This window comes from Lasioglossum baleicum, chromosome 7 (genome assembly GCF_051020765.1).
Source record: "Lasioglossum baleicum chromosome 7, iyLasBale1, whole genome shotgun sequence".
Lineage (NCBI taxonomy): Eukaryota > Metazoa > Arthropoda > Insecta > Hymenoptera > Halictidae > Lasioglossum > Lasioglossum baleicum.
The window spans coordinates 8,401,578-8,429,123 of record NC_134935.1 but is presented as its reverse complement, the minus strand read 5'-3'; the positions used below and the strand labels follow the sequence as shown (position 1 = coordinate 8,429,123).

General features: G+C 38.3%; 1 protein-coding gene across 4 annotated transcripts in view; it reads right to left on the bottom strand.

The window, feature by feature from the left end:
- Window positions 1–25: 25 nt before the first annotated feature.
- The window catches only part of Wdb (serine/threonine-protein phosphatase regulatory subunit widerborst), a 59,849-nt gene continuing 32,328 nt past the window's right edge, over window positions 26–27,546 (bottom strand). For 3 of the 4 annotated variants that reach the window (XM_076427272.1, XM_076427271.1, XM_076427274.1), the window contains 8 exons: window positions 3,803–3,999; window positions 3,506–3,700; window positions 3,300–3,436; window positions 3,110–3,227; window positions 2,753–3,028; window positions 1,632–1,861; window positions 1,394–1,548; window positions 26–1,132 (listed from right to left, as the gene is read on the bottom strand). In XM_076427272.1, the coding sequence (XP_076283387.1) occupies window positions 1,398–1,548; window positions 1,632–1,861; window positions 2,753–3,028; window positions 3,110–3,227; window positions 3,300–3,436; window positions 3,506–3,700; window positions 3,803–3,999 (1,304 nt within the window). In that variant the 3' untranslated portion in view covers window positions 26–1,132; window positions 1,394–1,397. The remainder of the gene's footprint in view (window positions 1,133–1,393; window positions 1,549–1,631; window positions 1,862–2,752; window positions 3,029–3,109; window positions 3,228–3,299; window positions 3,437–3,505; window positions 3,701–3,802; window positions 4,000–27,546) is intronic. The other variant, XM_076427273.1, reaches the window with a different exon arrangement.

The following is a 27,546-nucleotide window of genomic DNA, read 5'->3' as shown; positions in this document are numbered from 1 at the left end:
TAGCATATCAGTCACGGCTCTCACCTTTTCCAATGAAAAAAACCTTTATTTTTCCATTTTGTTGCTGCGGGCATAATTGTTAGTACTTTTTTTTGTTGTTTTTGTTTTGTAGCACATCGGTCTGTACGTTACACGTGTTAAACCACAGTTTTCGGTGTAATTCGTGTGTTTCGTGTGTGTGTGAATGGTGTGACTTGTCGTATCATCAATATTACTATATTTTTATAATATATCGTATCATATATATATATATATATTGTTGATGTATATATATATATGTATATATATATATATATATATATTTATATTTACCTAATTTTATTATGTTTTTTTGTTATAGTTATCGTTATCATTAATATGAATATATGATACATTTCAAACAACGCCCCCGCTGGCTCCGGTCGGAGGCTAGAATCAGAAGTAAGGTGGGTTCTCAGTCGTGATTAGGACACTCTCATCTCAGCCGTTTTCTTAACCGAAGCGCGAATGTCACATGCAAAAAGAAAAATTAACATTTAATAACGATATACTTCATCTATACTCGAATTTACACCTTGATCATCTCCTCCTACCGAGCACAGCTGAACCTTACGGGTTAAGAAGGGACTAACATCCTAGTATTATGTGCTGACACTGAGTACATTATACAACTGAAATCATTGCTGTCAAAGAAAAAAGGAAAAAAAAAGAAAAAGAAACGTGGAAAATTAATGTACACAATAAAAACGTATTCTCGAACTCATCAATCATCATCATCATATCATCATCATCATCATTATCATCATCATCATCATCGGTATCTCGTATCATCGTTATCAACGAACAATTATATCGTGCATTCATTGCTTCTTTCGCAGAAGATTTTTTTTTCTTTCTTTCTTCTTCGCTCGCGCCCCTGTATATGTATATATGTGTGTGTATGTGTGTGTGTGTGTGTACGCGCGTGTGTGTGTGTTTCTTTTTTTTTCTCTGGGCGTTAACTAATTAAAAAGGAATTACATATCACGTCAAGAATGCCATTTTGTGGGACACTTTGCTTTGCTAACAACAGTAATTTTTTTTGCATGTAGTATATGGACAATCGACGTAAACTAAGGACTAATGAACGGGCAGCGTGGTAGTGTACTTCCACCTGCAATGAAAAATAATTATCGTACTTGTAACTTATTTATTATGCTCGTTGGAAAAACATTTACAATTCTTTTTTTATCGTCTCTCTCTTTTTTCCTGTTCTTTTATTTCTTTTTTTTAATTATTTTGTCTCTCTTGATACTTCTCGAGCGCCAGACACGTTTTTCTGTTTCTCTTTTATTTATTTATTTATTCATTATTACTACAGATACCGGGAGTCTCACAGGAAAATTAGTCGACGAGAGGCGGCTGTGTTACTCACCAGCTCAGGGGCGGGCTTGTGTCGCGGGTGCTGTGGTGGCAGGAACTGGAGTGTTGGAGGAACTGGAGGTCGCTGTAAGAGCATTACGTTGTACTACCTCCAATTCGTTCAGTTTCTTCCACATTTCGTCCCTCTCCTTTTCTCTCTTCCTTTCTCTGACATTAGAAAAACATTTCTATAGATAACGCGGCAACCGCTATCGCCTTGTCAATTACTCCACCGTGCGTACACTACTTACTTTTGCCTTTCAGACTTATAGCTGGCAGTAAGTTCATCGAAGAGCCTACTATTCATTTCCATAAATGTTTTAAGAACATTATAAACAAGGGCTACGATCGTAGGATTCCAGTGTTCCTTGCTAATTCTATACAATGCCGGGAACATGATTCCCATTATAACGTGATTGTTTTCCTCGATCAGAGACATTATGTACTCGTTATTCCAAAAGTATAATGCTCTTTCGGCAACCTGTAACAACAATTTTCATAGTTATTCGAGATTAATCGAACCACTTTGTAGAGTTGAAGTATGAATGGTGTATGTATGTATTTGTGTAAATTAACAGCCAACCCTATATATACACACTTCGAGTATAAAAAGTTCAAAAAATCGTCAAAACGTTATTTAACCTTCTGTCCAGCGCAACTGCTCATCATTTCTTAATGTTAAACCTCTTAAACGTTCTTGTAGTCGATTCTGAATAGTACAACAATCATAGAAAACAGTGTAACAAATCAGCGCAGCTTGTTATTTTCTGTATTCTTGTACATACTGCCTTCAGAATGCGAAGAGCACGATATTGTTATAAGATTAAAAAATTCAAGAAGTTAAGAGAAATAGAATGCCGATGGTTGGCTTATTGTTAGTACTGTCGCATCCAATTTGTATTTTATCATTTTCTTTTTACGCATTGCGCTCGACAGAAGGTTAAAATCGCAATTCACAGTATTTCCTCCGTAACGTCGCGTTTCTTACCAACGAGCTTGCTAACAATAAGATATACAGTAAAGTCGCGATCTAGCTCCCATCGCCTGTTCCGAGCAGGGACAGAGATCATGTAGGGAAACTATTTTTTTATGACTGCGCGATAGGTCGAGCTTCTTGGGCCCTCGCGAGAACGCCCCCCAGTGCAAGGGGTAAGCAAAGGGACAGCAGTCGTGGAGATCCTCAAGGACCTAGATCGCGACTTTACTGTATAGCCAAATTAATAAAAATAGAAAATAAGAAATAGCAGAAGAGTTGTAAAATTACGATCGCCAACAGATTGCAAAAAAACTTCTGGTTATCCGTGTGCCCAATTTTCTTAATAAATCCGTTTTTCCTTACAACATCGTACTTGCAATTATTAAAGAGACAAACCTGAAAGTGCGGTGAAGACACGCAACGTGCAATTTGCCTGAACAAAGGTTCTTGTATTTTAATAAATTGGCCAGGTTCTATGACGTCCAAGATTTCTTCGATTTCACCAAGGAACATAACCTCCTTCTGGCTACACGTTTTAGGCCAGAACTTGAGGAGGCCTCGTATAACTGGTTCCGTTAAAGTAGCGTCCTTTTCAAGAAACTGTACCACACAATAAGCTAATTGTGCATGATATAATGATAAGCACTTCACTTTATGTAGTGGCAGCAGCACCTGTGCAATAGTCAACGATTATTCAATCTTTAAGATGCAACCATGTTTGGCATATCAGCTTCCAACGCAAATAATTCTTACCTTAACCAAAAATTGCTTGTGCTCAACTTTCAAAGGAAGAGCAAATCCATTTATAATACTACCCAGAATTTCAAGAAGTTCCCCGACACCATTGAAATGCTCCGTTTCATACACAAACCTGGAATGGTAAATAAAAAACATGAACAAAGACTCGTTAGATAGATAAATCTATAGTTGCATGAATACATACACATACCTCAAAAAGATGTTGTTGATTTGTTTGCGTATGAAGGCTCTAAGGCCAAGGAACTTTCCATAGATACGGTGCAACACTGTTTTCAGCAGATCCCTTTCCCTAGGATCCTCAGAATCGAACAACTCCAATAACTGAAAGATAGACTGCGATTAGAATCGATATTACCAAGACATGATATCGTATAAAAATCTGATCGCTACCTGTAGAACAAATTTTTGCTCGATAGCTCTTTTGCCAACTGTAGGTTGGAAATCTGAAGATTCAAGAAAACGTAGAAAGAATTCGTAAACTAGCTGAAGGTGGGGCCAACTCGCCTCCAGTGTCGGGTCGTCCTCTTCCGGATCGAAATCCGGATTTTCACTAGGTGGTAATGTGCGAAACAGATTTGCAGAAATCTGTGGATCAGAGAAACATTGTTCTATAATAAAACTGTTCTTGACATACTGTTCTCGAGGTGAGAGATAGAAAGAGTAGTAGTAGTTCCAAAGTATGCTTACCATTGTAATGATTTCTGGGTAGGCAGGCTCGGTGAGGACTCCCCGGCCAGCTGTGATGTATTCGACCAGTTCGTTAAGTGTACTACGTTTAATTTCTTTACCTTTAAGATCTGCTGTCGCGTCCATGAAATCGAATGTTACGCAGCATTGTCGGAGCTTTAAGATAAACAATGGTTCTTGCTCTGACGGTGGGACATCTGTAAAATAAGAACAGTCTCTTATAAAATCAGTCTAGCGATCGGTTCGATGGTTCTTTGCTATGTATTACTAGTAGACTGCGGATCTTTATGCAAAATCAAAATTTTCTGCCTGAATTGCAGCAAACTGGAACGACATAGAAATTAATTTCCTTTCTTAATCTGTTTAATAGGTGAATTTCTCTCCTAATATGTTTAATATATGTTTATTTTCTTTCCTAATTAATTTTTGTCATAAATGCATAAAATCAACTGTCCAATTATAAGATAGTTGCAGACATTTCTATCGAAAGGAGATAAAAGCATTCACACCTTTGCGCACAGGTGAATGCATTTATATTTGAGCTACGTGGAACAATGTGTACGAGTTGACATTGGTCTAGTGTCGTTCACGATGCTGTTAAGCGTGCGACAGCTTTAAAATTGTTAATCTGCTGTGGGAACGTTATTCACCGATTAGTGCCGTGATTATATACCGTTCATGATATTAATCACCAGTTGTGCCACCTACGAAGCGCGTCAATCCCGGTATAGTATGATCACCAGCCTGCGGAGAGTTATTTTTGGGTTTGCCTATGGACTGCAGTAGAAAATCCTGAGGATCGACTGTGAACACTCGGGCCGCCAGATAGAAATCGGGACACCGGTACTGAGACCTTCTACTACACGCCATTATCAAACGGATCGACGTGACCGATAATGTAGCCGATGCACCGCGTTCCGCATATTAACCCTTTGCACTCGGAGCTATTTTAACTCGAAAATTAAACATTTCTTCCGACTTAGATTAATTCCAGTAATTGATTAATAGACTGCGAATTTGATGCATTTATGACAAAAATGGTTATATGTAATTTAAAGCATTGGACATGTTAAAAATATTTAAGGACATCAATGTATTAATTTCAGCTTAATAGGATAATTAAGAGAAGAATAGAATTTTTATTTGGCTCCTGTGTCCTGCAATCAATGCAAACATTTTTTATTTTGCATAAAATCTAAACTCTATTGATTAGATACCAACATATTTAATAGTGTAAACAATATTTAATAATGAACAATACTTTGGATAATGGTACAGCAATTTTTAGGGGTGACTCTGAGTCACCACTCGAGTGCTATGGGTTAATAATCACGTACTACGTAGCTCGTGAAACGTAAAAAATTACAAATATTTTTATAATTATATTTTTTAATTACAAATATTACGTGACAAGAATATGAACTTTTCGTTCAACCCAATATTTCCTGTATTAAACTTTCCTGTATAAAACTTCTGAGGAGTTCAAATTAAGCTCTGGAAATTTTGCTATTTTATTATTTTGTAACTTGCAAAATGTGAGAGATTATCTGTACCGTTTTGAACGAAATGAAAAGTTCCAACGTTTGTCGCCGATCACGATTTAATTTCAACGTGGAAAAATGATCGAAGTATTAATAAATCCTTCGATTTAATTGAAAATATTTCTGCTTCCTATATTAAGCCTAAACAATATTATAATCCAAGGATGGTGCATACTTGGATGCACGTATAAAGGTAGGAGACACCCACGTGCATTTCATGCCTCCTACATAATCGTGGTTGTATTTTCGGTTGCTCGAGAGTATGTAATAAGAATTTCATTCCTCGCGTTTCGAAATTTAGTTTTATTTTCGATCGAGTCTTAGTAAGTACTGCATGTCTCTGACGAATTCACGGACTCGTATGTTCATAATCCGCTGTTAAACATTTTCAAACTATATATACATCGAACGAGTTAAACAATTCGAACGATCGTTCAAATTGAATTCGATTTTCTGGAACATAAATCGCATCGTTTAAAAATCTATAAGACGATTCGTGAATATATTCGGCCTAATTTAAGCGTCACTGGATGATGACTCTTATCTTGGCACAATTTCACGCGAATACAAGAATAATATAGTTGTAGGTTGTTAAGCAATGGCGTAGATTGTGGAAAACTATTTTATTTCATTTTTACAAGTTGCTTTTTAAGCTAATTCTATTGAAGCAACAGTAAATAAATATGATTAATTGAAACAAATACGAGTAGATCGTTCCTTTCCGAATGCGTTAGTAGAATATATGTAATCTGAGAAATGTGTGTACAAATGCGAGCGTATGATCACGGAAATTTCATAATGTTTTGATGCTACGCCGCGCCGGTAACATATATCTAAATACGAACCCCTTTTGAGGTTATGTCGGGTGAGGTTATGAATCAAGCGGCACAAGCGCCATGCGGGTATACGCGTAATCGACCATTGGCAATGTCATAAGTGCAATAAGTTCCTTTTATTACTATACTTCTTATTAAAACCTCCTGGTTCCTTGAGCACATCGGGAGAAAAATACCAAATTTTTCATTCTGAATGTCGAATCATTATTAGAGAATCTACGCATTAATGCAACAATGCATAATGCATTAGTTTAATTGCTTCGGAACGTTTCATATTTGATCAAGAATCCGCAGACAATAATCGTTAACAACGATCAATAAATAATTTTTATTCTGAAAATTGATATTGCAGATCAACTGCAGTTTATTTTCGTTTAGTAAACAGATCGATAAACTGTGGCTGTTGTATAACTTTGCGCGCTAAAAAATAATGAATGAAAACCGAAATGGAAAGTTTGTCGCGTCAATGAAACGAAGAAGAATATTCTGAGCACTTTGAACCCTTCTGGGTTTATATCGCTTTACAGGAATAACTACAAGTGAATAGAGTTTTAAGTTTTAATTATTACTGTTATGTGATATGTTAATATGTTCATGTATTAACACTAAATGTGCAGATTACAATCTCTGTACAAAGAATGAATACAAAGCCAAGCTTCAACATATGGTAAGAAGAATATGTATTACATCCAAGTTCAACAATGGTATAATTTTAATTTTGTCGTAAACACATCGTCATTCCTGAATGATTAACTCCGTCGAGCGAAGTTCAAGACCGAAATTCTGTTTCTCGAACAGCACTCCAGTCGTCTATTTACCTCGGGGATTAGTATGCGTGTGAGCACGTTGGCAACCATTAACCGAAATGTACGGAATTCATAGAAATAACTTTGGCGCATCGAAACGCACTGCCATAGTTTTGACCTAATTTACGAGCCGACTGAAACCCACGGGTGAATGCAAATCGATAGTTAAATAAAACGGGAGAACCGAGTGTTACCGGTCGGTGAGAAAGAAGCCGACGATAAGAGAAACCATAGTGGCACGCGCGAGAGAAATGGCACAGTTCTTCGTCGAACGACGAGCTATCGTGAGAACGTGACAAAACCGTTTATCAGAGAGAGAGAGCGAAGTCGGCGACATCTCATCTCGCGTTTGCTTTATTGAGAAAATTTCTTTTCATTTTTTCATCTTCCCTTTTCACGAGAAAATAACCCGCGCGCCGCCGCGATATAAATTACGGGGGCCTCTATTAGCGTGTCTACTTCAGGGGTTGATCGTTTTCCCATTCGATGAAGTTTTCATTCACGCTGCGGAGGCCGTCGTGAAGAGGAGAAAGAGAGAGAGAGAGAGAGAGAGAGAGACGACAAGGACAGAAAAGACACGGAACAAGACTCCCTTTCTCGTTTTATTTCCTCTCGCTCTTTCCTTTCCCTTCCATTCGTTCCAACCTGCTCTCTCTCGCCTCTCTTTCATTTCTCGGTTTCTATCTCTTTTTGCTCGTGGCGTATTGATTTACCAGCCGGTGAACTTTAAACTCGCATCTCGGGGCTCATACCCTCATTCATCTTAAGCCTTTGATGAAAGTGCGATGAAAATGGGATTCGCTGCGACCGAGATTAGCTAAATTAATCTGTTAACCCGGACAGCCTAACTCGACCTGGTCCACTTCTACTTTTATATTTACTTTTTAGTTAATGTTGTTCGTTGCAACCCTTGTCTGCCGATTGCCGGGTCCGTAACTGACCCGTATAATCTCCGTGCCTCACAAAAAATAGCATGTACATACATGAACATAAAAGAAACTGTTTGCACTTTTATACGATTTAAATGAATATCATTGAAGAATTAATTTTTTTCTTTTTTAAATACTGAAAAATAACGGAAAAGAAAATTGAATATTTTTTATTTTTATCATTAAACGAAGTACTTTTTTACGTCATTATGCAGAAGTTTTTGTGCAAATTCTAATTGATGTATTTAAATAAAAAAAAGAACTAATTCAACATGAAGAATTAGGATGACAGTGAGCAAGTTCACTCTAGATTAAAAATACATAGACGGCGGATCTTCATGCAAGATCAAAATAATCCACCTTCAAATTCGTCTAACGTTTCGAATGCTTCAAATTACTCTTCCTCATTGTTCCCATAAATGCATAAAATCCGCTGTCTAGCGAGTTGTACATCAAGGATGATGAAGAAGCCGAACAGGTTGTTTTTCCGTTAGCTGTACTACCGGAACAAGAAAAATTCGTGTAGATAAGCACAGGGATCGATAAAAGTGTAAATTTCTTCTGTCGCTGTAGATTTTGATTCTTCGGGTTTCCGCCGGCTCGCTGATCCGTATCGAGTTAGGGGATACGACACGGATCGGACAGTTCTATCGCGTCGATAATCAGAATTCGATGATCGTATCTTTGCTGTGGCACAAATACGTTCCTCGGCGAGCTTTTGAATCGTAGATTGCGCTATCTGACAAGATAATTAACGTGGAAGGCCGTCATGCTGGAACCAATGTCGCTATTTGCTCGTTAAAGCGAACTTCCGCGATTTGCCACTCTCTGCTCCTCCTCCTTCCCCCACCCCTCTGTTACAATATAGAATCTTGATCCGCGCGAAACAGCGAAAACGAACAACCGGGGCACAGATAATAATTAATTTGCTCACGCTGCTACGCGTCTATTAACTAATTATTACCCCTCGCTCTTCTCCCCTTCTTCCCTACCACCCCCGAAGGAAACAGTCGAGCGTGTACAATAATAATGAACAGTTGGACCGACAGATAGCGACCGCAACGCTTGATTGGTCGATTCACGATACGACACGTATCGAGTCGCTCGACATAACCTCAAAGATAACGAACATTTTTGCGCTTTGGAGCTTTATGTAAATTCCGCAGATATTCGCGTGGAATGGATGTGCGAATGAAAGTCTATGATCGAATCAAGTTTTATTTGTTGTTTAAGAACTCGAGACGTCGCACGTTCTCGCGTGCATCGAGCTCTATTTACACGATAAACACAACTGTATCGACCGTGTGTATATGTTTGCGTAGAATAGCGATACTTCGCGCGACGATATTGAATGTTTTCTGTAATTGTTTCCGCAAGTTCGGAAGGTCTTGCAGGGGTTGACTAACAATTTGTCGATTTGATTTTAGTTCATTTACTTCCTATTTACGGTTTCAATATTTGTTCTCTTTGTACCGATATCGTCGGCCTCATATGAAAATTGCCTACGTCCAAAAACGTAAATTTTACAGGAGGTGTAAACAACGATTTAACGAGAAACTATCTTGCTTTACACGGAGATATTTTCAAACTAACAACTTATCGCTGAACTATTACCCTCAAACCGTAGAAATTGAAGTACCCTAACAAGGCGAAGCTGAAACTTAGGCGGTTTCCATATGAGGCCGTAGATATATGAAGTTGTTTCGATTAAATCAGATATAAAAATAAATAACGATACACGCGCGGTGTCCAGGAACGGTTGTGCACGTGAAGTCAAAGACAAGATCACCCATCTTGCATCCAAGATATACAAATTTATATTTCAGTGAATTACGTCATCAGGAGCAATTGACAATAGTACGTGCGCGATGTATGTAAGAAAATCGAAACTGTCCTCGCATGTTTGTAGGCCATCTCACGGATGAACTGACAAACACGAAGTACGAAGTGTGGAAATGTGTTAAGAACATCGATGATCGTCGTTCAAACTCGATTTTAAAATGTTTGTCAACATCATCGCGATTCTATTAGCTGGTGTAGGTTCATTAACTGTCGAAAATCAGTGGACGGCGTCAAGAATGGCCACGGCAGATTCAATTACAAAATGCGCCGTTCAGTGCAAAGAATTGCCTGAATTGCCTGTTCCAGTTTCCTTTCATTCGACAATCCTTCCACTTACGATCCTTATCGGACCCGCGGTAATTGAAAATAGTCCCGAGTGTCCAGGCTGGGACTATCAATAATAATGTTCGAACTGTTCGATGGCTATTTTATCGGCCTATTAGAGGGGGTAGATGTGTTTGTTATTAAAAATCAAAATGTTGCAAGTTTTTTCAACTGTTTTGCATCAAACATGGCCGCTGGATCTAGGTTAGGCACTCCTCGATTAGACCAAAATATTCAAATACTAAAAATCGAAATTCTACTTTCAATCATTATATTTAAATCTGAATTCAAATTCAACTTTCAATCCATTTCAATTCATTTGTTATATATAAATCTATATTAATCACATAATATTATATCTCAATAAATCATAATTATGGGCACAAATGATTTGTTACGAGCTTCTCGAACTGTTCCGAGTTTGATTGATTCCTATCCGACTGTATCCGATCGTACAGATTTTTTGTTGAAGCATTTCAACGTGTTTGAAATTGGACGTGTTGAACGATTAAATTTTTAGCGAACTAATTCAGAGTCAGAGTGGGGTTAGCGTGAACCTTCGACCGTTGGTAAAATGGGAAAAAAATGTGGCCACTTTGACACTGGAAAAACACGGAGAAAGAGATCAAGAGGAAGTGAAAAGTAAAGAGAGAAGGAGAGAGAACGCGAAGAGTAAGCGAAACGGGAACGGAACCTTGACGACTGTTAAGGTTGAAAGGATGCTCGCGGATGTAAATGCGGGGAATGACGAAAGTTACACACGACTCGTAGAGGTTAGGTTTGTTGCGTTACAACTGTGCGAGAGAGTGCGCGTGCACGCGTGAATGGCAACGCCGCGCAGTGTAACATGGTAGCGGGAATCATTAAAATGTTCTCTCGTCAGAGATCGCTTTAATCGTTCATCGGATACTTTGCGCGGCAATTATTCGGTCGCTTGAACCTGTTCACCGGATCATTTTATGATTATAGTTATTCCTGCAGCTGTAGTCGAAGATAATGAGCATTAAGCACGGATATAATCGTAATAAACGTTAACATTATGTCATTTATATTAATTCAGAAGCTGCGATGCACTGTATATATTGTTTTTAATCGCATCGAGCTCTTGCGAAACATTTAAATGAATATTCAGTACGGATGGAATACAGATCGACGTTAATATCATATCATTTATGTTAATTCAAAAGCTAGGATGCTTTTTACATATCCTTTTTAACCAGATTGAAATACTTTTAGTTCGGAAAAAACAATTCGGATAAAACATTTTTTCATATTCCTGCTGGTTTCGGTAATAATTGACTGTCTCAAGATAAATGGACCACCCTGTATTTTTGTAATCTGTTGCAGTCGAGCGATATACATAGCCGTAGACATTAAAAAATTGAAAGGTCACTTTGGGAGGTTTTGCGAGAAGTGCAAAGGCTGTTATATCCCATGTTAGAACGTTTTTGTTTTTTAAATAGGAGGTGATCAATTTTTCTCTGATCCTAGGTAACAAAGTGTTCACTGAACAAATTATACTAACACAAGATAAATCAAAATACTTCCTTCGCTTTGTTTTACAGTAAACATTGTCCTGTTTCGTTAATGTCTATTTGCATAGTTGCATAATAACGATCAATTTGCGGGATAAATGCAATAACGTAAACCAGACGAGCATGAATGGGAAATTGGACAAGAGCAGCCTCGGCCAGATAAACAAAAACATGAAAGGTCACTGGGAAGGTAACATCGTAGCAAACAGAAGGTGACACGTCTTCCCTGAACCGTATGAATAAAACAAGCGAAGTTATTAGTGTAATAGTTTGAAGTATCGTCGCGTTATCACGATAATTGCCGCGAAGTCATGCGTTGGATGCGATCTCTAACGAGGTTGCCATTTTCTGCATGTCTCTTCACCGATTGACCATATTATGTTTCATAATAACTTACATTCTCTGCTGGGATTAGGTACGTTATTAGAAAATGAAGTATTTTACAATGACGAACAAACACTATTTCATGAAAAACCTCCATAAAAGATAACAGTCACGAATAAAAATAATATTTACGTTCATTAGGCTCGGTACGAAGTCTTCTTGACTAATTGGAGTGGACGTTGAAGGGATAAAAAAAAAAGAAGAAAAGAAGCGGAAAAAAGCGAAGCGTTAGGTTTATTCATGGGCTGATTGTGAGACGCAACCTCGGCAATTTCGTGTATTTCCAACCGCGAGCACGGCCTCCGATTATTTCGCTTCATTTATTTTCGGCCCCGCTGAACGCGTCGTTCTACTGGCCGACATTCCCGTGGTAATTAAAAAAGAAGAAAATAAAAAGTACGAGTGGGAGGAGGAGGAGGAAGAAGGAAAAAGAAGAAGAAGAGGAAGAAGAAAAAGAAGACGGTGAAAAAACGACGAACTTTTGTAGACCGGCGACGTCGCGTCGAAAACAATCGAGAGAGCTCGACTTGCTAGAGCGTCGATGGTCGATTAAATTGGTTTCACTTTATCGATGCATCGTCGACGCATAATAATCATCCTCGGGGAATGGACCGTCCTATCCCGAAGTAACTTTGCTTTCTGCGAGCCTGCACCGCGCGGCCTCAATGAATTTATCGAATTATATCCTCCCTCTCTCTCTCTCTCGTCCTCTGACATTCTCTCTCTCTCTCTCTCTCTCTCTCTCTGTCTCTCTCTGTGTCGCTACACGAAGTAACAGACTCTCAGAAATACAGAGAGAGCTGCATTCCTCTCGCTGCAGCACGTTAACCAACAACGTTAAAATCGAGAGCTTCCATTAAACTGTGTCTCGCCACGTCCAATGACCTGTTAATGATCTATGGACACAGCGGATCTTTATGAATTTATGAAGAAATTGGTTTATAAATAAGTTTCAGAAAATCGTGACGTTGTTTTTAATGTAACACAGTCATTAACCCTTTGCACTGCGAATTATTTTTCTATCTTATTGCCAACAACACTCCCCGCTATTTGAAGTGTTTTATTTGAAATTTACTTGAAAGGACAGTTCCTTGACTGCCACTTATTTCAAACAATTTTTGTTTACTAATTATTAGACTGCGGATCTCCATGGATAAAAAATGTTTGCCACAATTTTTCTCATAAATCCATATTAAATGTAGCTCTCAAACGTTGTTGTAATTTATATCTGTTTTTAACTAAGAAATAAGAAATTAAATAAATAAAGGAAGAACCAAGTACATACATAGAAAAACCCGTTTCATTTGGATTTTTCTTTCTCCGATGTCGAGTCACACTCGACGAAGGAGTGCAAAGAGTTAAGGGATGAAATCAATTTTCATTTCAATGAGTGATGCAATACACAAACGTACCATATAATTGAAACATATCGAATAATTGAATAACAATTATTTTACGTTACTGATACAGCAATATTTAGCGGTGCTCGCCACTCGAGGGCTAAGGGTTGAAAACCATAACAAGGGAAGGACTCCAACTTCGATTTTGATCATCTTTTGTGAGACGATGGTATATGGATCCCTAATGATGTCTGCAAAATATTAGCTGCAGTTACTCAATAGTTTTAAAGATATAAACAATTGAACTTCGAAAACTTGAACTGCAAATCATAGTACATCAACAAGGTATGAAAGTTTAATTGTTCATATCTTTAAAACTATTTAGTAACTACACCTAATATTTTGCAGACATCATTACGGATCCATACACCATCGTCTCACAAAAAATTATCAAAATCGAAGTGAGACACTTGGGGTCCTTTCCTTGTAAGTTGCATGGTTGCGTCGAGGTTCTAAATAGGTTCCCGTCTGCCATATTTCGCAGACAAGACAACGCGTCTAGGCGACTGCAAGGAAATAGAAGAGAGAGAGAGAGAGAGAGAAAATGGATGATATCGTCTGGCAAAAGACGAGGGCACCGGCAACAGAAACGGGACACGGGGTAAGAAGGGTAATCGATTGTCACGATCGAGCGTCATTCTCGGATGACGACAGTCGCAGCACGGGAATTGACATCGTGCCCGGAATGAGTAGTTGCGACTCGTCCAAAACATAATTAGAATTTCGCCAGCGCCACGTTGGCTGCGGCATGCGTCGTCGTCGTCGCATGTCGGAAGCGTGATTTTATTTTATTATCTGTTAGCCGAGACCTACTGCCGAATTCGAAGGATACCGATCGGGTCAGACGTGAGACCAGTTCTACTTAACCCATTACGTATTTACCGTGATCCCCATTCGGGATCGTACGCATGGATTGCTATAAGGACTGCCATGAAAGGAACTAAATGCATTCCATGCGACGCAGACGTTTTACCTGAAATGAACCTTCTTGTATCGATGTCTAATGAATGAACATTGAAGAATGAATTGAAGGAAATGAAGAAATTAGTTCAATTTAACACTAAACCTACTAAACCTAGTGTGGTCAAATAACCGGTTTTAGATTTTTAATTTTATAATTATTGAAACGATGACGTTGCTTACATGGAAATTGATTCGACAAATTTATTTATCCAAGCACGTCTTGCAATAAAAATTGCACAAAATCTAAATAAATAGAGCCTTGTTATTTTCATCAGATGAAACATTTTAATCGCTTTCAGTGCTCGGTAGGTTTAGCTTTCCTGTAATTAATCAATATTGTAATTGGATATTTGAGGAATAGTATTATTCACGACAAAAATTGCTTTCATGACAAAAAATCTTCTACTATGAATTGACGAAGTCCTTTCTATTTAAGAGAGTATATCTTTCAAGTTTAGCAGAGTTTAGCTTTCTAACGAATTGGAATATTTTTAGCTCACCTTCCTTTCAATAATTCCACAAGAATCATTTCCCGCCGCTAACCACTTTGTAAGTTGTGAATGATTATTGGTTGGAGAAATTTGGTAATTCTTGAACCATGAGAGATAAATTTGCACTAAAATTAACCAATAAATATTGTTTAACAAATGCGAAAAATACTTCATTACCTACAGTTAGGGATGACCATTTTTCAAATAATTTTGGTGAAAATTTCATTGCGGTATCTCTAATGGTTAGGTTAGGTTATAACCAGACTGCAGATCTTTATGGAAAATAAAAATGTTTTGAGTTGATTGTGGGAAGCAGGAGTAACATAAAATTTATATTAAAAGCAACAATACAACATTCTTGAATTTTCTAAATCTTCTATTGTTTTATATTTCTTCCAATCAATTTCTTCATAACATAGTTATAACAAAATGTCACTGAATGTCTCGATCCGGAATTCACCCCTAATTTCTTTCTTTCCAATATTTATTTTTTCCTATTAATCCTTTAAACGTTTGACGTTCCAGCAATTGTACAGGGTGTCACAAAAATGTTGTACTTCGAACAAATGTTTGATTTCGAAGTTAGATTGGCATCGAGTGGACATAGTTAAGGGTTGGTCTCACCCTCTGAACCGCGGACGACAGCATCGTATTTTTGGCTGTTCTATAAGCGTGCGATGTACCTATATCATTCAAATCAGATCCGGACCGTTCGCAATCTTTCCTTATAGGTTATGCAACTTACGACCGTTCGAACGATAATCGTAACTGCGTCTGTCGTACGGCCGACATCATGTTTAATCGCGGCACGCAACAACCCTGTCGTAAAATCTGTCGAATAGCTCGTTGGATTTTACGTCGAATTGAAACGCGCGCGATGGTCGATCATTCAGGAAAAGATTTCCGCCTCTTCGAACGGGCGAGACAGCCTCCATATACAGGGTGGTCCACTGTATACATATATCAGCATATCATTATCTCTGCTGTTTTTGAAAATATGGGAAAACTTTAGTAACCGAAGTTGTTCAGTATAAAGAGCGCTAACAATATGGTAATAACAGTTCTGTTTTTCTAGGTGAAATAGTCAAGGGGAATTCAAGGTCACCTTCATACTTTCAAATAGAAATACAACATTTTTCGATGCAACACCCTCTACATATACAGTGCTGTGAATAATTATAAACTCACAGTTATATTCTGTATTTTTTCGTTATTATTTCTAAGAATCCATTAAGTAAGTTTTACTACATTTAGGATGAGTTAGTACGACCTTTTCTATGTTAATAGTTTCTTGTTATCTCTTCTTCGTGCAATGTACAGTAGCTGAATGTTTCAAAACAAGGAGAGATTTGAGCTATGAATATTTATAAACTAAGTCACTGTTCATACCTCATTCAGAACGTTTCTGAAGTTTCGTCAGATTTTCTTAGCGATAGTAATATCACAGCAAGTCTCTAAAAGTATATTTTTAAGGATCTCTGAAACAATTCTGTACCGTACACGATATACATAGGATAGCAACGAATAATCGATTTGAAGAGCTGTGGGAAAAGTCAACGACTAATTGTGATTATAATTAATAAAATCCCAAAGTGCAGTTAAACATTTCTTGAAACTTGCTATTGAAAATTGCGGGAATATCAAGCGATTGGGACGACCCACACGATTTTCGTCAACTGTAAAACGCGCAGTTTTAAGGGAGATATCGAAAACTGGAACTTCCTCGTCTAAAATTGTGAGGCGATTTAACTTGAACTGTGATTCCAGTCTTGTAAGAAAGTGGGTTGCGCATTTTGGAAGGTTTAAATATCAGAAATGTTTGTGCGAAAACCGTCATTACAAAAGCCTCATATTCACACTACACTAAATTCACTACACTAAAATTTACCGAAATATTCATGCAAAAAAAGAGCATGTGGAGACATGTGATCTGGAGCGATGAGGAAAGTTTAATCTCGACGGACCTGATGGGTTCAATTATTATTGGCAAGATTTGAGGAAGGAAGGAAAGATCATGTCGCGAAAAGCTCAGCGAGGTGGATCAGTCATGGTTTGGGCTGCCTTTAAAAACAATTTTAAAAGTGAAATAGCTTTTGTAAACTGTGTAATAAATGCTGCTAGTTGTCAACAGGTGTTACACGACTATTTGTTGCCTTTTATAACATTAACAGAAGACGATAAAACGATTTTCCAGCAAGATAATGCTCCCATTCACACAGCATCCTCTACAAAAAAGTGGTTTCAAGAGTTCATTGAGAACCTATGGGGTATCCTTGCGAGGAAAGTTTATGATCAGGAGAAGCCACCAATAGAAAGTATTGTCGATCTTAAATAAAGAATAAAATCTGCTTGGGCAGATATTCCAAATGACATCTTAAATATAAGCTAAATATAATTTAGTAGTGTTCGGCTCTTACATGTAATAAAATATAAAAAGGAAAATGTACTAAATACTAAATGAAAGATATTCAAATTAATAATGAGTCTATGCTTATTCACAGGTTAAGCCACAAGTTTATGAACAAATGCCATTTTTTCCAGATTTCTGAGGAACAGAACTAATATTTTTTGTTGTTCACTTTTGTTTTGTATTAGAATAGAAAAATGTATAAACCGTTTCGTCAATTTTTGTTTCAGTACTATGAAAAACATAAAAATATGGTCGAGTTTATAACTATTCACAGCACTGTATTGTTTTAGTATGACAGGCACTAGAAATTTAATCCTATTCCGAATATTTTCGCATTCACACTTCTGGATGAATGTCTTCCATCACATCGATCCAAAGACATTCGGCTGGAATCCAATTTGCGAAAGACAATCCTATCGCGGACCTGTTAATCGGACAAGCTGATTTTTCTATTCACACCTCGTGCAAATTTCTAGACCACCACAGAACTATTAATTAGGAAATTCACAGCGTTTAAAACCGTTCTTAACAATTGCTCGTAAAAATATTGGGTCTTTCGGAAAGTGATTTCGTTTTCTAAAGGGACAATGAAAGCCAATTTTTTACCATTTAGAATAAGTTTTATGATATTTTGTTATATGATCTCTCGCGATTTTTCCGACAACTTAAAGATCCCATATGCCGGAGGATTTCTGTTTTTCATTAGCAAAATATTGAGTTATATGACTTTTCTTGTTTGCACGGCATAAAAAATGTTGAAAAAAGCGAAAAAAATAGTAATCGATGTTACTTCCTCTCCTTAAACAGCGCACAAATTTTTCTTTTGTGCACTGCATTTTTATCCTTGCGATGATAAAAAAGCAAAAGGTGATGGAAATGCGTACTTTGATTTTGCATATTTGATGCGATGATAAAAACATACTTGTAAGATTAGAAAGCACTGCAAGGTAGGAAGTAATGTAATTTCTGCACGAAAAACGAAATGACTTTCCGAGCAAAAATTGATTGTGAAAATAGCTCCTGAAAATTGCTTGTAAAAATGGTTCCCAAAAAATACTCGTAAGAATCGCTCGCAAAAATCGTTGATACAAATTGCTTGTACAAACCGTTCTCAAAAATCGTACATAAAAATTGAGAGAAGGAACACGCAAAAAATTCGAACAGCTTTCCCGGACATTTTCCGCGGCAGGTAAATTCCATCCTGTCGAACTATGCCTGCATAAATTGCTGCGCAGACGTCCGAAGACCGCAGTTCCTGGTTTTTCAATCCCACCCGTGCGAGCTGGAGGTGTCTAGGGTAGCAGATAGGATCGAATACCTTCGTAGCGTCGCGGTAAAGAGCAAGAAACTTGAACGCAACGTGCACCGACGCCGAATAATCGTGAAACGCGACGTGTTCGCGCAGCAAGGCCGCGGGAACGTTATACTACGGCCGGTCACGATTACGTGAAAGTACCGGTGGTCGCGTTATGAATGGAATTATAAATACGTGGCATGCTAGATGATCATTCACGTGCCACACGGCCTCCTAACTCTATTTTCGGAATAGTTCGCGAGCCGGTTCCGGTTCCGGTTCCACTAGTCTTCCTTCGATAGGACTATTTCGACGCAGACTCTAACATTTCGCCTAGTCGATGAACCGCGGTTGCTTGATTAGGATCGTTCCTCGTATGCTTCTCCGCTTTAAGAGTGAAACCACCTTTTTCTGGGCTGGTTTTACCCTAGTGCAGCGGTTTCCAACCTGGGAGGTGCGGACCACTGTTTTAATTTGTAGTTTTCAGCTTTTATTAGCAAAGTTCTAAAACGTGTCTATATTATTATATCTACTAATAAATAAAATGGTTGGGAAGCGCAGACTATTGCCAGGGGAGGCGTCAGAATTTTTTAATAAAAAATTAATTCGTAGCTTTCAGTTTTTATTATCTGAAATGTGCCTATATTATTACATATATTAAAAAATCAAAGGTTAAGAGGCGTGACTATAGCTTAGGGAGGCGCCAAAATTTTTGAATAAAAATTAATTTGTAATTCTCAGTTTTTATTACCTAAAATACGTCCATATTATTATATCTATTAAAAAATAAAAGGTTGGGAGGCGCCAAAATATTTTTATAAAAAATTAATTTGTAGTTTACAGTTTTTATTATCTAAAACGTGTCTGTATCATTACATCTATTAAAAAATCAAAGGTTGGAAGATGCGACTATTGCCAGGGGAGGCGCCAAAATTTTTTCATAAAAAATTAATTTGTAGTTCTCAGTTTTTATTACCTACAATGTATCCATATCTATTAGTCCATTATATCTATTAGAAAAACGAAAGGCATAGTAGCATAAAGGTTGGAAACCGCTGCCTCAATGTTCTGCCTAAATTTATTAACCAAGACTGTAAACAAAAAGGTATATCGTCCTGTTGAAAAATAGCAATTGGTACAATATTTAATGAGAAATTGTTTGCTATTTCTCAGATGTTGAAGTCAGAGATTCACGGTTGACCTGCGAGTGCAGGGGGGTGTTTTTCACGGTGAATGAAACGGTTGACGCACCGGTACGTCATCCGTCACGAATGGGTTAACAGGTTAAGACCGTCGATAAACGAAGAAGAATGAAGGGGAAGAGATGAAGAAGTCGCAACGCAGAGCAGCGTCACGTAATCCGAGCCTTTTTCCTGGTTAAACTTCGCCGGCGTACCGACTCGCAAAGTTTAACAAGCGGGAACAACAAAAATGATCTCTCCCGGTTGGCTCGCCGCAACGTGGGCCGACAAAACAACCAGCAGAAACTTCGTCAACTGTTGGGGACACGAACTGTTTACCGGATATCTTCGCTTCAGTGTTTCGAAAACGTTCTCCACCGCCTCTGATATAATTGGTAATAATTATCCGTAGACTGTGGATCTTCATAGAAACTCCGTTTCTTATAGACTCCGGATATAAAAAAAAAAATTGGTAGACGTAATTTAACGCTATTTTGTACCGGATACAAAATGTGTCGGATATGTATTGTTTTATAAAAATTACAGGACTAAATTTATTTTTTTATAATAATACCTGCTCGAATAAAGAAATTTATTGAATAAAGTTGGAAGCATTTTTACGGTAAAGTGCCCAAATATGGTATAGTCGCCTATTATGACACTACCTTATATTTTGTAAAGGAGAAGTCTCACTCTAGTGAGAAAATCCTCGAACAATAGTTTACCATGTTTACTCAACAGTGCGCAATGCAATCGCTCCATATCTATAGATTTTAGTATCGATCCTCCACCAGTTGTGTCTCCACGTGTTGCAGTGATTAGTAGTTTATTAGTAGTAAGTGATTTTGAAATGTTTGAACATATCTGTAGTTTCAGTTCATTTATATTAATGTTTGGCAACTGTTGGTTTCGGCTGAAATACATTTTCTCTTTGTAAGTAGCTAGTATTATCAGTCCACGTGGAGTTCCCAATATGGCACTACCAAGAGTTCCCTAATATGGGTATAGCTATTTACATTCTTGGTGGGGGTGCCAAATATGGCACTAGGTGTCATATTAGAGATGAGAGACTCAAGGTGTACCATATTAAGAACCCCTTTCACTGGAACATGCAAATGACACACCACGAAAAAAAAATATTTTTCCCAAGCTGTATTAATTTTTGAACGAACTCGACCCCAGAATCTCATAGGGAGGAAATGCATCTACAACTCGTAATTTTTTGGACGAAAAAGAGCATTCTGAAATAATCAAAAACTGACATCAACAAATGTTGGTTCATATTTGGGCACTTTACCCTATAATTTCAATAAATGAAAAATAAACAATGTGAAAGCGATCATTTGATCAATCAAACGATTAGTGTTAAAAAACGGTCCAGAGCTGATAAGGATATCGAGATGAGGGTCGACGGGGACCCGGGCATCGCAGGCAACGGCCACAGATCAATAATCAAAGCCGAGTAGCGAATGCTGGTTCCTAATGCAGATTAAACTGCGTCAGACCGTGAGGGAGTACATCTAAGGACCATTTCATTCATTCCTAAGTGAAGTCGCCTCGAACTTTGCAACTTCTGACCCGTTCGATCTACGGTATAGTCACGTGGTCGAGCTACGGAAGCTACTTCAGCGACCGGTGAAAGTCAAGAAACCCTCTATTCAGCTCGGAAGACAAAGCCCGAGCGCGAGAAAGGGAGAAACATAGTTCAAGATGGAAGGAGAAACACACTGGAGAGCAGGTGACAGTGAAAAGCGTAGCCCCACCCCTTCCGTTGAAAGGCCTCTCCGAAATAACTGTTTAAAACTTTTATGCAAAGGTCCTGATGAAAAATGTACCGACGAACTTCTCGGAGGAATGATTCTCCTTTGAAGACAGACGGAGAAAACAGTTTAATACTCCGCGTATTGTAATAGGATAGTAATTAGACAGCGGATCTTTATGCGTTTATAAAGAAATTGGTTGGGCAAAGTATAAAACGGGAGAAGATTAACAACATTGGAGAATGTCGCAATGTTGCTTTCAATGTAACAAAGTTGTTAACCCTTGTATTTCTTTCAATAATTTGTTAATGTTTCTCTGAAAAATATTACAAAATTTCTGTGAATGTCCGTTCTTTACTCGCTAATATATTAATATATAGTCTTATAATGAGAATTTCTGAAAACATGTTAAATACACAAAGGTTTTAAATTTTGGTTGACTACACAAGGGTTAAGAGATTAAATAAATTTTTATGTAACTCTTGCTTCTTACAATCAATGCAAAATATTTTTGTTTTGCATAAAGATCCGCAGTCTAAAGATAATGGTGTAATTTAAATGGTGTAATACTTTTCTAAGCAATTTCTACCAGCTATTTCATTAATGTAGTATTGCTTTGAATTTCAGGGATTATATCAGCGATTATAACTTCTGACCGAATTCGAATTACTTCCCGATTCTGGTGCCATCTGGAAGAGCGTTCTTTTAGTTTTATGAGGAGTCATGATGAGCACTCTAAAAGTTTCGAGTCCTATGCAACAATTTCAAGCAATACGACGTGCGAGAAGCATCATTTGCGTCACTACTTAACTCTTTGCATTCCAGCTTAGGAAATCAGCTGTTGAAGCTACTGGAATGGTTTGTGCGGCACTGGGAGGGAACGCTGTATCTTACAGAACATGCAGAAAGTGGTACCAAAGATTTAAAGCCGGTTATTTTAATTTGGAAGACGACGATCGTTCAGGTGCACCGGGATAGTTCGATGACGGGGAGTTAGAGGAATTGCTCAACGAAAATCCGATCCAGACGCAAGAAGAATTGGCAGGAAGATGTTATGTACGTAAAATGTAATAAAATCTTGAATTTGGAAAAAAAGGGAGAGAAATAATTTGCACACCTAATGCTTTCACTTTCGAGATATTGCCGTTTAAAGTTTCCATCGCTGATGCTTTGACACAGGACATCGGTTAAATTGCACTATTTCTTCCAGCCTTCCGAATTTATTTTCATCACTTTTTTCAGGTAAATACATAAATCCTATGAAGCTCAATTAACGCATGAACTGAAATTTTTTGAAATTGTGACATGCCGCGTTTTTCCTGACATCCACAGAAATAAGTGCACGCGTTTGATGTCGTCGATGCGCCACCTTTCATCCCCGAAGGATCAAAACTCCGTGGAACCCCCAACCCATATACTCTCCCACTGAAAAGTGTGAATGCCTCGCATCGAATAAATCGGCGCGAAGTTGAATCACACCCACCAGATTCCGTCGAAACGGTGTACCCGCCGGCTTCCGGGTGTTTGTGCGAGCTTAAAGGACACTTTGGTAGTCAAAGGGTAGCGACGATCAGGATCAACAAGAAAGACAAACATACACGTAGACCAGCTAAAGATAGAGAGGACGACGGGCGAGAAAGGGAGAGAGAGAGGCGTGTGCAACGAAACAGGGAGCAATATCTCGGTTTCGTTTTAATATTCTCCTATAGGGGATGATAGCAAAGAGAGAGAGAGAGAGAGAGAATGAGACAGGGAGCGGGGGTGGTTAGCGGGGGTGTGGCGGCAGGAAGCGTGAAGCTCGCGGAGGATGATCGTAGGTTTCGGATCCGAAGGACTAGGGCCGAAGGGGTAAACGAGCAATTCGTGGTTTAGTTAGGGTGTTCGTCTGCGCCGGGGGTGGGAAACATGGAAACACGGAGGATGAGAGTTTCGAGGCTTTAGGGGGTTGTTGAGGAGAGAGAGAGAGAGAGAGAGAGAGAGAGAGACAGCGGAAGAGAAGGTAAAGGAGTAGCAGAGAGAGTTCCAGGCAAGCGGTCGCCGGCATTCCGGATCAATACTCCCACCCCTGGAGGTTCGTCGGGTGTCCCGGCTCTTTCTCTTTCTATCCTGCTCTCCTTTCGACCTCTACACCCCCACCCACCCTTCATCTCCTCTCCTCTCTCTCTCTCCTTCTCTTCTACTCTCCGTTTCTTTTCCCCGTGAACGCGTACACGTCGCGAGAGCCCGTCTTCTCTCGTCCCATCCGTCTTCCCTTTTCTCGCGTGCCATCTTTTCCGGGCTATCTTACCGTCCAATTTCGCGTTCGAGGCACTGCTGATCGATATACCCGGTGACCGGATACTAGAGGACTTGTTTGGATGGTGGTCGAAATTTGGGGATGCGGCTGAGGGTGGTTTTTAATAGTTTTAACGGCTTTTAATGTGAATAGTTAACTCTTAGCATAAGTGGCGCGTTACCCTGTGGGCAACTTGGGCAAATGCCCGGGGCCCCGAACACAAACCAAGATCCAAGAACGAAATTCTACGTTTTTGTCATAATGTTATTTAGTTGGGGTTAGGGGCCCCGAAATTCCACTTTGCCCAAGGTCCCAACTAGTTATAACGTTATAACGCGCTACTGCTTAGCACTCGAGTGATGACACAGAGTCAAACGTCTACCAGAGTAGGGCAATAATCAACTAATATTTAAAAATGACTAATAGTCTTCTTGAATATTAGTCATAGCAAAATAGTCATTAGTGAAAACTTTTTGATTAGTTAGTGATAACTAAATGGCAAATAATTAGTCACAGCTCTAAGTAATCGTTAGCTATTGCTTATTAGTGAATCAGTAGTTGATGATCAGTAGACTGCGGATTTTATGCATTTACGACGAAAATGAATACATATAATTTCCTGCTGTGGACATGTTAAAAACATTTAAGGATATCAATGTATTAGTTTCAGCTTAATAGGATAATTAAAAGAAGAATACAATTTTTATTTGGCTCCTGTGTCCTGCAATCGATGCAAACATTTTTTATTTTGCATAGAGAACCGCAGTCTAATGATCAGTCATCAGTCACTATTGTTATTATTAATTAGTTATCACCAACTAATCAAAAAGTTTTGACTAATGACTATTTTGCTATGACTAACATTCAAAAAGACTATTAGTCATTTTTAAGTATTAGTTGATTATTGCCCTACTCTGACGTCTACTATTGTAATCAATATTTTGAATAGTGGCACAATGGTTTTTAGTGGTAACTCTGTGAGGTGTTATATCATACAGAATGGAATAATTCTAGCTAGGAAGAAACGTTTCATTTTCGAGTTAAGATAGCTCTGAGCGCAAAGGGTTAAAATTGTCAAAAACTGAGAATGTCTAACAAGGAAACGACTTAACCCTTATGTAGTCAATGAAAATGTATAGAATATTTAAAACAATGTTTTTAACATGTTTGCAGAAATTCTCATTATAAGACTACAAATTAATAGATTAGCGAGGGACGAACGGACATTCAGAGAAATTTTGTAATATTCTTTAAAGGAACATTAACAAATTCTTGAAAGAAATACAGTAAATGGGTACCCGGTTAACTACACAAGGGTGAAAACGACTCATTAACACTAAAACTATCGAGCACTAAAAGCGATTAAAATGTTCTACCTCACAAAAATGACAAGGCTCTATTTACATTAGATTTTGTGCAATTTTTATTAAAATATCTGCTTGGATAAAAAAGTTTATCGAATGAATTTCCATGTAAGCAACTTCATAATGTCAATAATCCTAAGATGAAAAATATAAAACCGGTCATTTGACCGGCAGTGGTAGGTTTAGTGTTAAAAATCGTCGACGGAAAGCAACGCACAGTGCGCCATTGTGTCCAATGCAAAAAGAGAAGCCTAAAGGCCGGTGGTGTGGAACCAGTTCGCATAATTTTGAAGGTGTCTCCCTCGGGAATTCGATCCTCTCCGTGCCGACTGCAGCGTGTCGAGGGAATGCATGATCAGACGGAGTCCACGCGTGCCGTTACGTAATTCTCATTAGCAGAACGAGAGAGTCGAGCATCGACAGAGCAACGACGTCGTCTACGAAGAGGAAGACGTCGTTAAAAAATCCACTTGTACTTCAAGGCTACCTGTTTCTGTGCCGAACAGGTCTTGGTCTCATAATGTGTCCAATAATAGTCCTTAAACATTCTTAACCCTTAGCGCTCGAGTGGTGATTACTAAAAATTGCTGTACCAGTATTCAAAATATTGTCTACATTATTAAATATGTTGCTGTCTAATCCATTACTAAACATTTAAGTAATGTATGAGGCATTACATGAATTTCATATCCATAAAACGAAAAAAAAATCATGTGGAATGGAATTGTTCTAGCCAGGACGAAATGTTTCATTTTCGTGTGCAAGGGGTTAATAATTATGCAAAATAAAATTGTCCTTATCAGGTTCAAGTTACAGGAGCTACATGTACATTAATTATTTTATCAGTTTTCTGTTACAAGAAGAGCTAGATATATAAATCATATAAATAGAATGGAATTATTCTAGCCAGGAAGAAATGTTTCATTTTCGAGTGCAAAGGGTTAATAATGATGCAGAATAAAAATTTTCTGCGTTAGGTTCAAGTTACAGGAGCTACGTGGACATTAATTTTGATCAGTTTTCTGTTATAAGAAGTGCTACGAGGGATTAGAAAGGAAGGAGAGGTGCCATCGACGTTTTCAGTTGGCTTTGGTGCTTGTAGAATTAATCCTTTGATCGTTAGTTTCGCCGCCAGACGGGAAACAAGCGAGAACATTGGTTTTTCAATGACAAAAATGACAGTAAATTTTTCGATTACGACCGTAGCGCTGCGAGGCCGAGGAAGGTCGACGTTCCGATGATGTCACCGTACCGGTGCAAGTTCTTTCTCGTCTGTCCCCCTCCGTGTTCATCGCACACGCTGCATGCTGCACACCGTCGATCGATTCCGCGATTCAACCCTCTCCGCTCTCTCGGATCTGGGTTTACCGGCTTTATTGCCTCGGCACAGTTAACTCCGCTCTGGCGACCGAGCCGGCACGCTATAAACCTTCTCTCGCCGCGATACTATTTTTCCATTCCACCGTTTTCACCCGTTTCCATCTCGGATCCGTTTTGCTAATTACTTCACGAAAAGATTGTGCTCCCTGCGATCTCGAGGATATCTTCACGCTTCTCGTATAGTTTCTTTTAAATCAAAAATCTCACCACGGAATTTATCAATGGATTGCACAAAACAACAGCAGTTTCATTCATATCCAACGAACTTAAACGCAGCTTTCAAACATTGTAGAAAAAGTTGAAGAAAGTGGCGTGTCTAATGAGATGCTTTTACAAAAATCCGTTTCCATCGCAGTTAACCTTTGGCGATCTTGAACGACCTTGAACCGTAGGTCACTGTACACGTGTTAAAACAACTTTAAATTATCAGTGGACTGCGGATCTTTATGCGAAATAGAAATGTTTTGCGAAACGTTCTTGAATTTTTCAAATGTTTTACTGTGTTTTATATTTCACTGCGTAGACTGCGGATCTTGATGCATTTGTGCCTTCTGAAAATTTAAAAAGATGGATGGAGTATAAAATTCGACGGAATTTAGTACAATTTTTATTTTGTTGAGATCTGCAAGGGATACTACCGCTGGAAATAAGATTGTGTTTTATTCCATTTTCTTAAAGTTTGTCTACAAAAATTGATAATTGCATAAACATCCGCAGTCTAGTCATCAATATTGATGAGCTAAATGTAGTAAATGAAACGAAGCGTTTAATAAAAATTCGTGCGACATTTTTCAAGGATCAGAATTATTCCACTTTCTTAAAAATCGTCTACAAAAATTGATATTGCATAAACATCCGCAGTCTAGTCATCAATATTGATGAGCTAAATGTAGTAAATGAAACGAAGCGTTTAATAAAAATTCGTGCGACATTTTTCAAGGGTCAGAGTTATTCCACTTTCTTAAAAATCGTCTACAAAAATTGATAATTGCATAAACATCCGCAGGCTATTCCTCAGTATGTATTTTC